The 14,936-nt window shown below is 44.9% G+C and overlaps 1 protein-coding gene across 1 annotated transcript in view; it reads left to right on the forward strand.

Annotated features, from left to right (window-relative positions):
- The window catches only part of PRKN (parkin RBR E3 ubiquitin protein ligase), a 1,208,049-nt gene that overhangs the window by 383,139 nt on the left and 809,974 nt on the right, over positions 1 to 14,936 (forward strand). The window contains exon 3 of the mRNA XM_023514609.1: positions 4,014 to 4,254. Within this exon, the coding sequence (XP_023370377.1) occupies positions 4,014 to 4,254 (241 nt within the window). The remainder of the gene's footprint in view (positions 1 to 4,013; positions 4,255 to 14,936) is intronic.

The following is a 14,936-nucleotide window of genomic DNA, read 5'->3' on the forward strand; positions in this document are numbered from 1 at the left end:
GAGCCACTGACCACAGTCCCTGAGGGGTCAGTGGCTTTGTTGGGTGGCCTAAGACCAAGGCGGGTTAGATGAGTGCCTACTTATTTTATCCACACTAACAACTTATGTCACTGCCTTACCTTGCTGGATTAGTAAATTGTTACAAAAAGGGAAAAACCTGTATCAAGTGCTTTGTCTTTGTCAGACGGAGGTGGCTCCTGTGGAAACAGATGAAGAAGATGTTGTTTTGGCCCCGAGGGAGCTGAAAGCCGTCAGAGCACTCTGCTGTTTACCCTCCCACCCCGAATCTCCACCTCCCAAATCTGAGGAATCTCTTTGTGTACTGTGAGAAGCACATTTTATTTGGTGCTTTGGAGTGGCTATACAACTAAACATTATCCAATTTATTGTCCATGGGGTGAGTTATTAATACGGCTTTGAATTGAACTGGCACGGCATGTGAACACACCATCTGGCAAGGGGACTGCTTCTGAGATTGGCGACATTTTCTGTGAGAGCTGAAGACACAGCCATCAGTGATCTCAGCCCCATGTATGGAGAACAAGGAAAATATGCTCCATAAATATCACTCTAACTGCTGAAAGCTGCTTGGGGTCTTCCTGTTCCCTCTGCAGCTCTGCCCTGAGCATCACAAAAATCTGGATTTGAGAGGAGAGGATATTCATGTGCTGGGTTTTTGCCCCCTGAACATTCATTCAGGTTCTTCTTGGGTTCTGTGGCAGCTGAGCAGTTTTTTTTTTTTTTTTGGTACCAATTTTTAGTTCATAGAAAGCTGGAATGTTACCAGAGGAATTGTCACATTGATCCCTTCAGCTTATTCTCCCTTGTATGAGTGGAGCAGGCCTTACTGATGAGAGTTTGGAGGCCTTATCGATGTCGATGTCAAGGGCAGGGCCCGTTCTCTTTAGATTTCAAAGCTCATCAGAGATGATAATGTGCAGCCAACCAGGTGTTGTTATTGTGGATCTGCGCTCTCTGCATCTCCTTAATCTACAGAGCAGGCTTCCAAGTTGACAGTGTGATTGTTAATGATGGAAACAGGCTTAGGGAGGAAAAATAATTTGCCAAAATCATACAGCTAATAAATTATGTAGGGCTTCAGTCTACTTGACTTTGATTCCTTGTTGCTCTGCGTCCTGCTGGTCCTCCCTGGAGGGCTTTGGGCCTGGGCTCATGACGGCTCACATTCCCTCATTCATTCTTGGTTGTCATTCACTTTACATGTATGTAATTTCTACACCTGCTAGGTTCAGAGTGCTGTGGGAGGCGTTTGGTAAATATGAACATGGCCCACTTGCTGCTCTCAATTACTTCTAAATTAGGTTGGAAGAGAAGACACACACATGTGAACAAAGCACACACTGTTCAGGCTCTCAGCACAACAATGAGAAGAGCACAGCAAGCAAAGAATTTAGGATTCAGATGAGTCAGGAGAGTATCCTTGTTATCTAGGAGGGTCATGTGATCATATGTCCTGATCATGGAGAGAGGAATTTTATCTGCCTGAATTCTGGAGCTGCCTTGGAAAGAACACAGTACTTTAGGGTGCTAGTTCTCAACTATGTTCCTCCTTGTGGCAAAGCTCATGTCCTCATGTGCTCATTTCTGAGTTTACTCAGGTCTTGACATTAGTTAGTTTGAGAAGACTTAGGCAAGCGGCTGGTTCTCTGCCTGAATGTGGGGGTGAGGATGACCAGTGAGAGGATGTCTGTGGGTCCAAGTAGAATGGAAGGTGAAAGCCTGTCTTCTACTATTATTCAAGAAACAGCCACCAAGTCTCAGTCCATAATTTAAAAGCATGTTTTTCTCATGTGTCTTCAGGGAAGACCATGGGCCCAACGTGTCTTCAGCTGGAAGGCTGTGCTCCATGCTGTGGGTGAGGCTACCCTTGGGCCTCTCCATGGATTGGGTTCAGGTCTGCACCACATGTGCAGTTCCGGGGCTGAGGCTGAAGAGGTAGAAGCTTTTAAGGTCCCTTAGTAGTGGGCCAATACTTTTCAAGGCCCTGGTTCAGTCACACGTGGTAATGTCTCATTGGCCAAACCCAGTCACACTGGTGAGCACAGAATCAAGGGCAGGAGAAGGAAGAATAATTATGCTGATTAATGTATGCACAGGGATGTTTTGAAGACTATCTGATGGACCACATGTATAGTAAAGGAGTGGTAGAGGAAGTAAAATCGTAGGAGAGTTGATCCAGGAAGGCGAACGTATAGACACACCGGACGGAGACAGTGAGATGCTGGAGTGCATTTAGTAATAGTGAGTGAGACCCTGCAGAAAGACCACATAGCACACACCAAGAGTTCTTACACGTAATGGGTCGGAGCAGGGAGAAATCATGGTGAAGGGAGTAATTACAAAGCTATTGTAATGACGAAAAATGGGGAGGTGACAGGTGAAGTATACAGCAGATGAAAATGCAAAGGGCGTTTATGAGGCAGAATCAGTGACTCTTGGCACCTTGCTGGGATAGGGGTAGGGAGGAGGACTCCCAGACAGTGACTGTGTTGGAGCCCATAGAAAACACGGGAGCACAGTGGGCTTTTAGGTGGGAAGGGTTATTTGGTGGTGGGGGGTTGCTTTGACAGACCCAGGGAAGTCAGGCAGTCAGGTGGGGGGACTTAGTGTCAGAGAATGCTGGACAGTCACCTCTGCTGGAGGGGAGCCATCCTGGAGGGACACTGGAAGCTATGAGGATGGGGACAGAAGCGTGGCGGGGGTGTAGGAATGGCATTCAAGGGCAAAGGGCATCCCAGGGACCTCCTGAGCAGAGGGGCCACATGCCCAGGGGTCATGTGTGGGGAGAGGGGTGCTGGTGAGGGACAGCACTGCCCTTGGAAGGACTTTGACAGTGATGACAATGAGAAAACTTGAGGAAGAAGCAAGGGAGGGAGAATTTACTGTTATCAGTGTGGTTGCATTTCACATTTTGGTGAACGTGTGGTTGAGAGTGTCTGAGTGCTTCTAAGATCAGAGAGAACGGCAAGAAATGCTCTGCTGGCCAGGCGCCTATAGCTCAACCGGCTAAGGCGCCAGCCACGTACACCTAAGGTGGCGGGTTCGAATCCCCAACCCAGACTCGCCAAACAACAATGATGGCTGCAACCAAAAAATAGCCGGGCATTGTGGCGGGTGCCTGTGGTCCCAGCTACTTGGGAGGCAGAGGCAGGAGACTCGCTTGAGCCCAGGAGTTGGAGGTTGCTGTGAGCTGTAATGCCACGGCACTCTGCCCAGGGGGATAGCTTGAGGCTCTGTCTCAAAAAAAAAAAAAAAAAAAAAGAAATGCTCTGCAGACAGATTTTTTGAGGGACTAAGGTCCTGGCTCTGAGTGAAGAGGGCTGCGGGCAGATGAGCAATTGTTTCTGTTTAGCAGACGTTCTGGAACTAGGACCCAGTCAGAGCCCGGGCAGCTCGGCTGAAGGTGCTTTGCCTGCTTCCCCGCTTGTTGTGCCGGGCGGCTAGTGGTGGTGGAACTGCCGGGAGTACACTTTTATATTCCGTAGAGAAGTGCCCTGTGACTGATAATAACTAACTGCCTGTGCTTTTGCAAAATGCAAATGAAGGCTAGTATTTAAATTAGATAGTTGTAAGGACATAACCACTTCTGGAGTAAATCGGTTTTAAAATTTTAGAATATTATTTCTCACAATGTTCACAAATCCAACTTGGTTATCTTCCTTCCTACTGGGTTTCATGTTCCTTTAAATTACTTCAAGTTCTTCAAGGTTTCAGTTGTTGTCGTTTATTTGTTTCTCGGTCATGGTCATGGCCCCCTCGCCCCCACATGTCCGGCTCTGGCCTGTCAGGCTGTTTGTCTGACGTGCAGGGCGTGTCGGTGCTGGGTCCCCTGGGAGGCTCGTGTGCCTGTGCTGACCAGTTACAGTGTCACTACTACTTGTAAAAATCGTACACACACTGTAGACAATTTAGCACATTCTAGAACAATTTAAGCACTATTTGTCATTTGATGTTTGCCATTTTCTTATGTTTTTTACCTTGTTCCCAAATAGAACTGTGACCTGGATCAGCAGAGCATCGTTCACATTGTGCAGAAACCATGGAGAAAAGGCCACGAAATGGCTGCAACTGGAGGAGACGGCCCCAGAAGCACCACTGGGGGCCCTGGCAGGGAGCCCCAGAGCTTAACTCGTGTGGACCTCAGCAGCTCCCTCCTCCCAGCAGACTCAGTGGGGCTGGCGGTGATTCTGGACACCGAGAGCAGGAGTGATCCCCCACGAGCGGCAGGTCCAGGTAATCACAGCCCCTGGGCTCTGCCTGTCAGAGCCTCGTGTTTGCTCAGGCAGGTCTCCATGCAGAATGGCCTGGTGTGGACACACTGAGCTCTGATAAGGATTGGATGGGAGTCTCTATGTCACTACGCGAGACGTATGTCCAAACAGAGCACTTGGATGAAGTATTTAAGATGATACATGTGTAATAAGTACTATAAAGCCAGATTTTCCTCCTGAGATTGACTGTGAATGATGGTTAGAGAAGGATCAGATGATGGTAACAGTATTTAGCTTTTTTCCTGAGAATCTGGGAGGAGTGGGGACATGTGATAAGCTGTGCTTGGGTCGGATGTACGATTAAGGCCCCTGCGTGTCCCCTCACACTTTGCCTTTCTTTTATTTCTTATTTTCGTAAAAGGCTTGTTGTTAATTATATTTCTGATGATGTAATTCTAAAAAGTAGAGAGATAAGTTCAGAGGTAATTTTGGTCATCTGCGGGCTCTGTCGACACATTACAATGTCAACAGTATCCTTAGTGTGAAGGACACTTAGGTCGTCTTCCTTCCCTCTGTACTACAGCCCATTCCCAAATGCTTCTCCTTGGCCAGCATGGTTATCCTTTTGTTACTTGAAACTATTAATATGTTTCCCTCAGTCGTTGATTCTCTAATCTAAATGGTCACGGGTATGACCAGATTAATTTGGACTGTGTGGGACAGAAGACACGAGATGATGGAGATGATTGTGTAGTGTTATTTCCCTCCCACAGACAGGAGGTCGGGCACCCAGTAGGAAGGAAGATAACCAAGTTGGATTTGTGAACATCGTGAGAAATAATATTCTAAAATTTTAAAACCGACTTACTCCAGAAGTGGTTATGTCCTTACAACTATCTAATTTAAATACTAGCCTTTATTTGCATTTCGCAAAAGCACAGGCAGTCCTGGCTACTGAGGCCCTCAGAGTGTCAGGCACTTCTGGGACCAGCAACACGGAAGCCAAGGATAATAGGAAATGCTCCTGGGAAAATAACTAAATAACATGTAAAGAATTTCCAAAATCATAGATGAGCTTATAAAGAAAAGAAGGATAATTTCCAGGGACAATGACAAAGTAGAAGCCACACGGCTGTCTCTAAACAGAGGGCAGATGAAGCAGCAGGCAGTTTAGAGGGGGAGGCTCTGCTGCACGTGGCCTGGGCACCTGGGGACGGGGAAAGAGTTTGAGAAATGGGAAGAAAAGTAAGAAACTGGAGAAAGTGAGTTAAATCTAAGCTTCTGCAATACTTATGTGATCCAGAATGAGAATTAATATGAAGGTTGGACACACGCTGATGTCACTGTAACTGTAACGCTCACCTCCCGATGCACAGTGAGCCTGTAAACTGTGACACTGGGACCATAATCAATAGTCACAAGAAGCCCAAGGAAGAGATGGGGGAACCTCAGTCCACCTCCCCAAGAGGTTTGGGGTTAGGGGTTATGAGGGGTATGGACTGATGGGGTGAAATGTGGGGATCCTTGATTGGTCGAGAGGGAGGGGTGAAGTCCGGGGACAGCAGAGGTGGAGAGACCACATTCCTGTGTTGAGCTGGTTTCCTTGTAAGAGGGGTCTTCAGGCTGGTTCACCTCAGTCACTCTACTGGAATTCAGGATCTAAAATGCACCTTAAGCAATTCATGAACAAAAAGATCTTATGATTCTGGCACTAGAGATTCCATCTATAGGAATAATGGGGGAGCAAGTGGTCAGCATGCTACATGCCTCTGGGTTAGTTAGTGCTGCAAGGTAGCAGCCAGGAGTGCACTAGCACACCCAGGTTAAGGCCCAGCTAGAATGCTACCTACAGCCCGCTCTGTGACTCTGTGAACGCTGTGTGGGCAGGCTCAACACCACTGACGTCACAAACAGGGCATGTGGAAGTGTGAGATCATTCCAGGTCATTTGTGTGATGTGGCATTGTTGCTTCAGAGGAGAACAGGCCTTACTAGAGGACACTCAAGAGACAACATGATACGTCAAACCAGGACAAATTCCACCCAGAGTGTGCAGGAGACGAGAATGTGTAGCCCCCAAATATGCCACCCCCAAAATGTGCCACTTTAACCATAAAGGCTGTTCTGAGCTGATTATTTTCAGAAACAGCAGACACAAGAGAAGCTCTAAAAACGGAGTAGAAATTACCCTTTTGTAAAGGAAATTTACATCTGTGAAGGAAATCTCCCTGGTAAGGCTGTCTCCCTCTCCATGCTAGGAAGATAAGGACTAAATTGGAGACTCTCGCCCACAGAGAAGGCACCGGCTGAAATCTGAAGGCGGAACAAACCCTACTCTGCTCCACCGTACTCTTCTCCTTCCAATTTTAGTAAATGTGCAGCCGCGCTACTGTACTTTTCTGACTCACCTCCCTGAGACTGGTCTTCCCTCCGCCCTCCTCTCTTCTGTCTTCAGCTGCAGACGGTGTGCAGGCCTGGATTCTAGGCCGCCTGTTAAGACTTCCCATTTTCCGGTGTTTCCCGTGGACAGTGCTCCTCTGGCACCAGCCTGAATGATGTAAAACCCTGGGTACCCGCAGGTTTCTCCTGCACAGTTGGCCCTTGAACAATATGGTTTTGAACTGTGGGCATCGCTTTTATGTGGATTTTTCTTAATAATAAATTGGAAATTTTTTTGGAGATTTGTGACAGTTTTTTAAAAAAGCATTGACAAACTGCATAGCCTGGAAAAGTTAGATATGTCATTAATGCATAAAATATATATTATATGTTAGTCTGTTTTATCATTTGCTACCATAAAATACGTACAAATCTGTTTCAGAAAGGTAAAGTTTATCACAAATTATGTACACACGGATCATAGAAGGTGCTGTTTGCAGCTGAGAGATGTACATACAAATGTAAAGATGTGGCATTAAATCATTAGCTGCATAAAATTAACTGTAGTCTGTATGTACCACTGTGAGGACTTCACAGCCACCTTCTGTTACTAGCTTGGTGACCTCAAGCATGTCAGCTTAAAACATCTTGTGACACTAATCATCTCCTCATGGGCAATCATCTCTCCAGTCAATTGTAAATCTCAGTAAAAAGTGAACTTTCATGGTTCTGGGATTTTTTCCCTCGTGTTTAGTGCAATACTGTAATCTTTGAAGAACCCCATGGGACCCCCATAATGTGCCCTAGTGATGCTGGAGGTGCTCTCGAGAAGCAGTGAAAAGTCATGACATGGTGAGAACAAGCGGAATGCTCCATGTGCACCAGAAACCGAGGTGTCAGGATAAATGAGCCTGGTGTAAAGAGCATTATAGAAAGGAGAAGGAAATTCATGGAGCCACTGCCATTGTTGTACCAGCAGGCACTAAAGCCTTGAAGGTTTTGCCCAGTGCCTTTTTACGTCATATTGGAAGTACAGCTTGTATGTGGGTGCAGAGTAGCTGTAAGAAAGGCTTAGCTACAGACTCTCATATGATTCCAGGTTGCGAAGTCATTGATTAAAAACTTAAAGCAAAAGGAGGATGAAGGATCTACAGCTGGAAAAATTAATGCCTGCAAAAGATGGTTTGATAATTTTAGAAAGTGACTTGGCTTAAAAAATGTCAAGATCACAGGAGAAGCAGCTTCTGCAACCAGGAGGCAGCAGATGAGTTTCCAGACAGCATTAAGGACATCACTGGCGAGAAAGGGCATCTCATTGAATAGGTTTTCAATACACAAAAATGTGCCCTATTCTCAAAAAAAAAAAAAAAAATAATAATAATAAAATGCTCCAAAGGGTATTTGTTAGTAAGGAGGAGAAGCAGCAGCAGGATTTAAGGCTGGGAGGGCTATGCTGACCCTCCTGCTCTTTGCACATGCAGTCGGGTTCCTGGTCAGGACTGTCCTGGCCTGGGAAGCTACTAACATCTGACCCTATTGGAGGAAAGGCAAATCCAGCTGCTGCTCTTTCAGTTGTACATTAGGATGGCCTGGACAACAAGAACCGCTTTTCTGGACTGGTTCTACCAATGCTTCGTCCCTGAATTCAGTAAGTCCCTTGCCTGTGAGGAACTGCTGTTTAGAGTCTTTTGGATTTTGGGCAGCAAGTCGCCCTGGATGTTCTTGAGTTCGACACTGAAGGTGACGGAGTGCTCTGTTTGCCACCAGCCACGACTTCTCTAATGCATCCTCTAGATCGGGGCTCACAAGGACCTTAAAGGCTCTTTATACACAGTACTCTATGAAAAGGGGTCGCAGCACCAGGGAACAGAACCTGTCAGAGGGGACATTGTGAATGTGTGGAAGGACGGTTCCATGAAGATGCCATCAGGATAGAAAATGCTGCGATAACCGTCAAGCCCGAAACAACACATTCCCTCTGGAGAAAACTGTGTCCAGGTGTTCCCTGCATTTGAGAAAAAGCCAATAAAGGAGACCATGGAAGGGCGTGTGCTTATGGCAGAAATGTTGGGGGCCGAGCAGTTTCGTCACACCACAGGGACTCACAGAAGTTGACTTGGTGGAGAAGAGTGGTGCTTCTGAATCAGCCAGACTATGAGGAAGAAGGCAGAAAAAGCAGTGCCAGAAGGGGCACTCAACGCAGGGCTCTAAGAGGTGAGTAGTTGGCTAAAGCTACACGAGTGGCTGAAAGGAATGGAAGCCGGAAATCTGAGAACGTGCCTTTCAGGGGTCTGTAAATGGAAGAAGATGACTAGTCAGCATGAGAGGGGACGTCATGGTCTACTGCAATCACCAGTTACTCTGTGCTGAGAAGGTAGGACCTAGAGGGTGTGGAAGACCTGGGACATGTCCCCTAAGTATTCCTGACCACGGTGCGCGTCAGGCTTCTGCGCTCACCGGGTCACCTGAGCACTGTGAAGCACAGATTCTGGCCTCGAGTGGAGGCTGAGGAACTGCATTTCTGACCAGCCACCAGGTGCTACTGAGGGGCAGGTCCCAGAGACAGTGCCCTGCCCTGAATAGTTAACGATGGTATTGTTTAAAATGGCCAATGAATGAAATATACTATTTTATAAACTTTTGAACAAACATATTCAAGGAATTACTCCTGGGCTCCAGAATCCCCTGGTGTGAACTGAGTTGACATGTTGTTTGTGTTTCCTGAATGAGGCACCGTTCCTCACCTCCTGTCAGATGAGGTGAAGCTACTGGACCTAGAAGAAAAGAGATGAGGCTCCTTTAATGTTGGCCATCCAGCTCATTAACTCCTCAGACAGACAGTGATTGGATCTTACTCTGCACCAGGCATGGTTCCAGGGTGGGGATGTGGCGGAAGTAGGGTGCCTACCCGAATGGGGCACATCGTGGTGAGGGGAGAATCCAGTGAACTAAGGAAACAGATACCCAGCAGGTGTGTGTCCTGGGTGACGGGTGGCCAGCAGGGGAAGAAAGAGCCTGGGAGGGGCCCTCTCTCTGAGGTGGTCAGGGGGCTTCTCTGATGAGCTCATATTCCGGGAAGGCATTCTCAGGGAGGGTGCATTTGGGGCACTCAGGCAGAGTAGAGCAGTAGCAAGAGATAGAGCCAGAAAGGGGGACGGGTGGGCAGGCTCTGGGGAGAAGGGAGCCATGGAAGGACTTCCCAGCAGTGGAGTCTCATGATCTGACTTTGGCGGGGCTGAGGCACACAGGCGAATGTACCACAGAGTCCGGGGTGGAAGCAACAGGACCAGTAAGATTTTCCAGTTATGGAAATTCTGCAATTCCTGTGACATTGGGACCTCGTGGTGATAATAGGCAACATCTCTGAGTGCTTGCTGTGAACCTGGCACTGTACCAAGCCCAGTTCTATGAAATATTTCATTCTTCAGCCGCTCCATAAAGTAGACAAAATCCACATCCTCATTCTAGACAAGGAAACAACATCAGACAGTTAGAGAAAGAGATCTGGCCAAGGGAAGACTCACCAAGGGTCGTCTCTCTCCAGAACTTATGTTCTGAGTATCCATTGGTCCATATTCCACTGAACATAGATATCAGAGGGAAGGAAGGAATTTTTGCATCTTCCCTACTTATTTTAGTTATATAGTAGACAGAATCTTACAATGAGTTATTTGAAGAATTATGTTAATTTTTAATTTTAGCCAAGTAGACAAATTGTAAAACTTCACTTTTATCATATTATATGATTTTTTCATAATTTTTTGGTTTTAGAAATAAAACATTTGGTAATTTTTTCTAGTTTTTTCAAGTCTTACTGCCCAGATACTAAGAAAGCTTTTAATTAATATGGAAAAACATTTTACTATAAAAATTTTCTTACTAATTGAAAGAGACTTTTTGATGAAACATTACATGCTAGAATGAATTATTGAAATAGACTTAAAAGGTAAAACAGAAAAAACTTAAAGTTATACAAATGTAATTTTTTAAATAAATCAAATTGCATTTAATATTTGAGCTCTGAATAATGAATACACACCACAGATATATCATAATTATTGGAGAATATGTTTGTATCAATAATTTTTTTGCCAGTGGTACAAAGTAATACAAAATGAAAAATATTCTGGAATTATAAGTTAGCTGACAGTTGCCAAATACAAGTTAGACATGGAGGCTGACTAATGATATAAAGTGATAAGCTTCAGATTTAATTCTCATTTTATCCAAAATAAAATCTCAAGTACTTGCAAATGTGTGTTACGCATGCTAATCCTGTGAGCTGGAGGGTGTGAACATCTCGGTGTTGTGCACGGCTTTAATGATGCCTCTTGTGTAAATCTTCCTTGAAATGACAAAATTTTGGCAGTTACACTAGAACAACTTAAAGTTGATATCCCATCAAATTATTAAAACTACGTTATTCTGCCAGAGATCTAATCTTTCTTCCACCACAGAGGTTTCTACTGTAATACTCTTTTTCATTGTGTAAGTGAAAACACATAAAATGATATTTCACTGTAGTGAGAATTCTGCTAGCCGACAATTTGATGCTGGATGAGGGGTTGGGGGCGAGGTAGGGAAGATGTAGTCCTTTTCTTTTCCAAGAAGTCTGAACATTATTCCAAAAGCAGAGTGAGTTGCTCCTTCCTTTTTATAGTACTGTGCACATACTGTGATGCGATCACTTGCATTTATTTACCCTTTTGCAGGGGCACTCATCAAAGGCCAGTAGGTCTCAGACATCTGGTACCTCCACTGTCTGGCTTGTGGATAGAAAGGGATAAACATTTGTCATACTGATGAAAAGTGTTACCCAGCTTCTAAAATATAACCCTTACGACTCTTCAACTCTTATTAATCCCATTTGGTGGGGGAAAAATGGCTAACAATTGCATGTGGAAAGCATGGTGCAGAGACTCGGGGTATGCAAAGCAGAAGAGGCAGTCTTGGCCCCAGGAAGGCAGAGCTCCGCAGAGAGGGAGACAAAAAAGGGAGACAGAGATGCCTGACCACACTGGGCAGCATACGTGTGCAAGAAGCACATCTGTGTTTACCCCCCAGAGACTGGGCTCACTCAGCTTTCTACCTGCCATCTTCTGGACAGTTATGTATAATAAACCCATCAATGGAACAGGAGATTAAAGATTATTAAGAGGAACTGAATACTCAAGGAGCTTACAGTTTAGAAGATAAAACACATTGAAAAAAGAGGTGTGATCAGGGCCAGGTGGGGATTTCCAGGCAAGGCTAAGGCAGGCCCTGAGGTGGCGGGTGGGCTTTGAGAGATGGGAAGGGTGGCTCTGTTGAAGCATTTTGCTTTTTATGGTTGTTCATTTGTTTTAAAACATAAGTTAAAAGCAAACTGTAGAGAGAGTAGGTGAGAAATGACGTTGTTGTTGAAATTCAGTGTGATACTTACGGGGGGAGGGGGACTCAAAATGTTTTGATGTTTTGAAGTCACCTCTGCAGTCATACTGTGCTTCCAAGTGGAGGGAGGGAGAGGTCACAGTCAAGACTAAAGGAGGCCTGGCTGGACAGTGTGCTCTTTTGATGAAAGACCTCTACACCTCGTGGCATGTGGACATCCCTCTCCTGGAGGCCTTAATGGCCAATAATGTAAATAATTTATACTTTTTCCTCTTTGAACCCTGAGTCTTTCCGAGGACACTGTACATATGCTGAGATGGTGAGATCTGCACTTGACGGAGGAGAGGGGGCCCAGGCGGGGGATTTACAGCTGGTAAGTTCCATCTTGGGGATCACTGGAGCATGCTAATTAACGCAGAGTGTGCCAAAAATTTGGGCAGGCTGCTGGATCCCGTTTTCCTGAAGGAAGATAAATAAAAAAATGAATGGTAGAAATTAACTGCCTATCTTCTTTTAAACTTTCTAAATTTGTTCTGAATAAATAAAGACTAATGGAAATTTTGTGCAACTTTTACAGAAGGTATTATTTTATGTGACTTTGTACCTTTCAAAGATCTCATACATAATTCAAAAATTTAGGTTTCACCAATGTAGTGAAAACAGGAATTAGCAAAATATCCATTTGATAAAAGAAAATGAAACCCTCATGATAAGTAAACAAAATATCTCTACCTTCTTTTTCAAATCCTTTTTTGATAATTTTATAGAGTCAGGCCTAAACTCCTGTGCCTTCTACCTCTATTCAGCCATAATTAACGTTCCAATGACACCTCTGAAGCTCCATAAGATTTTAAAAATTCTTTCTCAATGCCCAAAGATAAAATTGAATTGACTGCCTTTGGTGCTAAAGGTATATTATTATGTTCCAATTCTTTGAAAATTAATGCTCTATCTTTTCAGTGCACAATAATTAAACTAGCTGGAATATTCGGCCCATCAATGGAGCTGAGATTTGCTTTGTGTGAAAAGGGAATCCAATGGCCAATCATTCACTTCAGTGGATTAAATGAAATCCCTGAACCAGGGAATGCTTTTATATATTTCAAGTGCTTACCACAGTGCCTGGTCTATAGTGGGCACTTAATAAATGATTGCTGCTAGAAAATGCAATAGGAAAAGGGATGGGTGTTTGTTTCGAATCTTTGAGCCAGTACACAGTGCCTGGGATTTGATGTGTCTGCCACACAGATGCTAAGCCTGCTGGCACGAGGTGAGCTCTGGAACCAGGAGCCACATCTTGCTCAACTTCTGACTACTTCTAGGACCTTGAACAGTTTACTTTCTTGTGGCTCAAAGTGTGGTCTATGGACCACCAGCGTCACTTGGGAGTTTGTCAGGAATGCAGAATCACTGGCCTCAGTCCAGACAGGCTGAATCAGAAATCGCATTCTATCAAGAGCCTCAGGTCAATGATGTACGTTAAAATTTCAGAAACACTAATTTCCTTAACATAGTAGGCCTCCGTTTCCTCATTTATAATATGCAGATAGTGGAAATACCTATCTTATAGAATTGATTCCGGGATAGTTTGTGATGAGGACTTAGAACAGTGCCTGGTATGTGCCAACAACTTAACAGCTGTTGGCCATCTCTGTCATCCTTTCTCTTCCCAGCTGGCAAGTACTGATGACCCCGTGTTGTGCCAGAGCTCTGAGATAGCCTCGGGGCTCGGGGTCTAGGGACTGGTAGGTCCTTGCTTTACTTCCTCCCCAAACAGGAGCTAAGTTCGTACTGGGGAGACTTTGGGGTTATTCTCCCCCTTCTGTACTTGGGAGACTCCGTACTTGGGAGACTCTCGGGTTATTCTCCCCCTTTTGTACTTGGGAGACTTCATACTCGGGAGACTTTGGGGTTATTCTGCTTTGGGGGTAGGAGTTTTATTTTATTTCATTTTTTTATTTGTGTATGTATGTATGTATCTATTTTTCAAATTTTGCTCAGCTTCATCAGATGTTTAGAACCTAATTAGAATTGTGGGTGCTCTAAAATTATGAAGGATAGTGTCAGGAAGAATACTTCCTATGACTATTTTCTAGAATATTACATTTTCTAGAAAACATCTCCTGAATCATGTCTGATGCATTTTTTTCAATTTCCTACTTGGCAGTGTACTACTCCTTTACAAAGTTTTCACTAGAAAACCGGATTAATTTTGTTGTTTTCATGTGTGTTCACTCATCAGGAACCATTTGGACAGAAAGGATGTTTCAATAATGCAAAAAAGGACAAAGTTTTTATTATTTTTTGTCTATCAGAATTGCTTAAAGGACCCTGTGGTAATGAGTGTGTACCCCATTCTGTATTTTGAAAGAGCAGATTAGCTGGGGATAGGTCACAGATATGGGCCACAGGGGACTTGGATCAACCTGGCCCTGCCAATGAGTGATGGATGAGGGCGGTTTAGGAACAAATTAGCGTTCAGCTTAATGATGCTGACAGAGCTAATGTTCTAAATGAGCAAGAGCGTCCAGACTGCACCCGGACTCAGGTTGGCTCAGTCGGGCATGTGTCTTCAGATCAGACTTGTTGTATGGAACTCCATACTGAGAACTGAGGCCTACTGATGTCCTTTTGGGTGTTTGCTTGAATCTAATAGACAGATGTTTATGTGGGTCTCACAGTACCCACCCTGACGCAACGGCAGGGAAGAGGTGTGTGTGTGTGTCTCTAGGAGGCTCTGCTGTTCAGAGACAAGACGCTCCTCACTCCTCAACCCACTGACAGACTAAGACCAGCACTCCTCACTGACCCACTGACAGACTAAGGCCAGCACTCCTCACTGACCCACTGAGAAACTAAGGCCAACATTCCTCACTGACCCACTGAGAAACTAAGGCCAACACTCCTCACTGACCCACTGAGAAACTAAGGCCAGCACTCCTCACTGACCCACTGA

The sequence above is a fragment of the Otolemur garnettii genome, unplaced genomic scaffold, assembly GCF_000181295.1.
Source record: "Otolemur garnettii isolate 467f Iridium unplaced genomic scaffold, OtoGar3 scaffold00056, whole genome shotgun sequence".
NCBI lineage: Eukaryota > Metazoa > Chordata > Mammalia > Primates > Galagidae > Otolemur > Otolemur garnettii.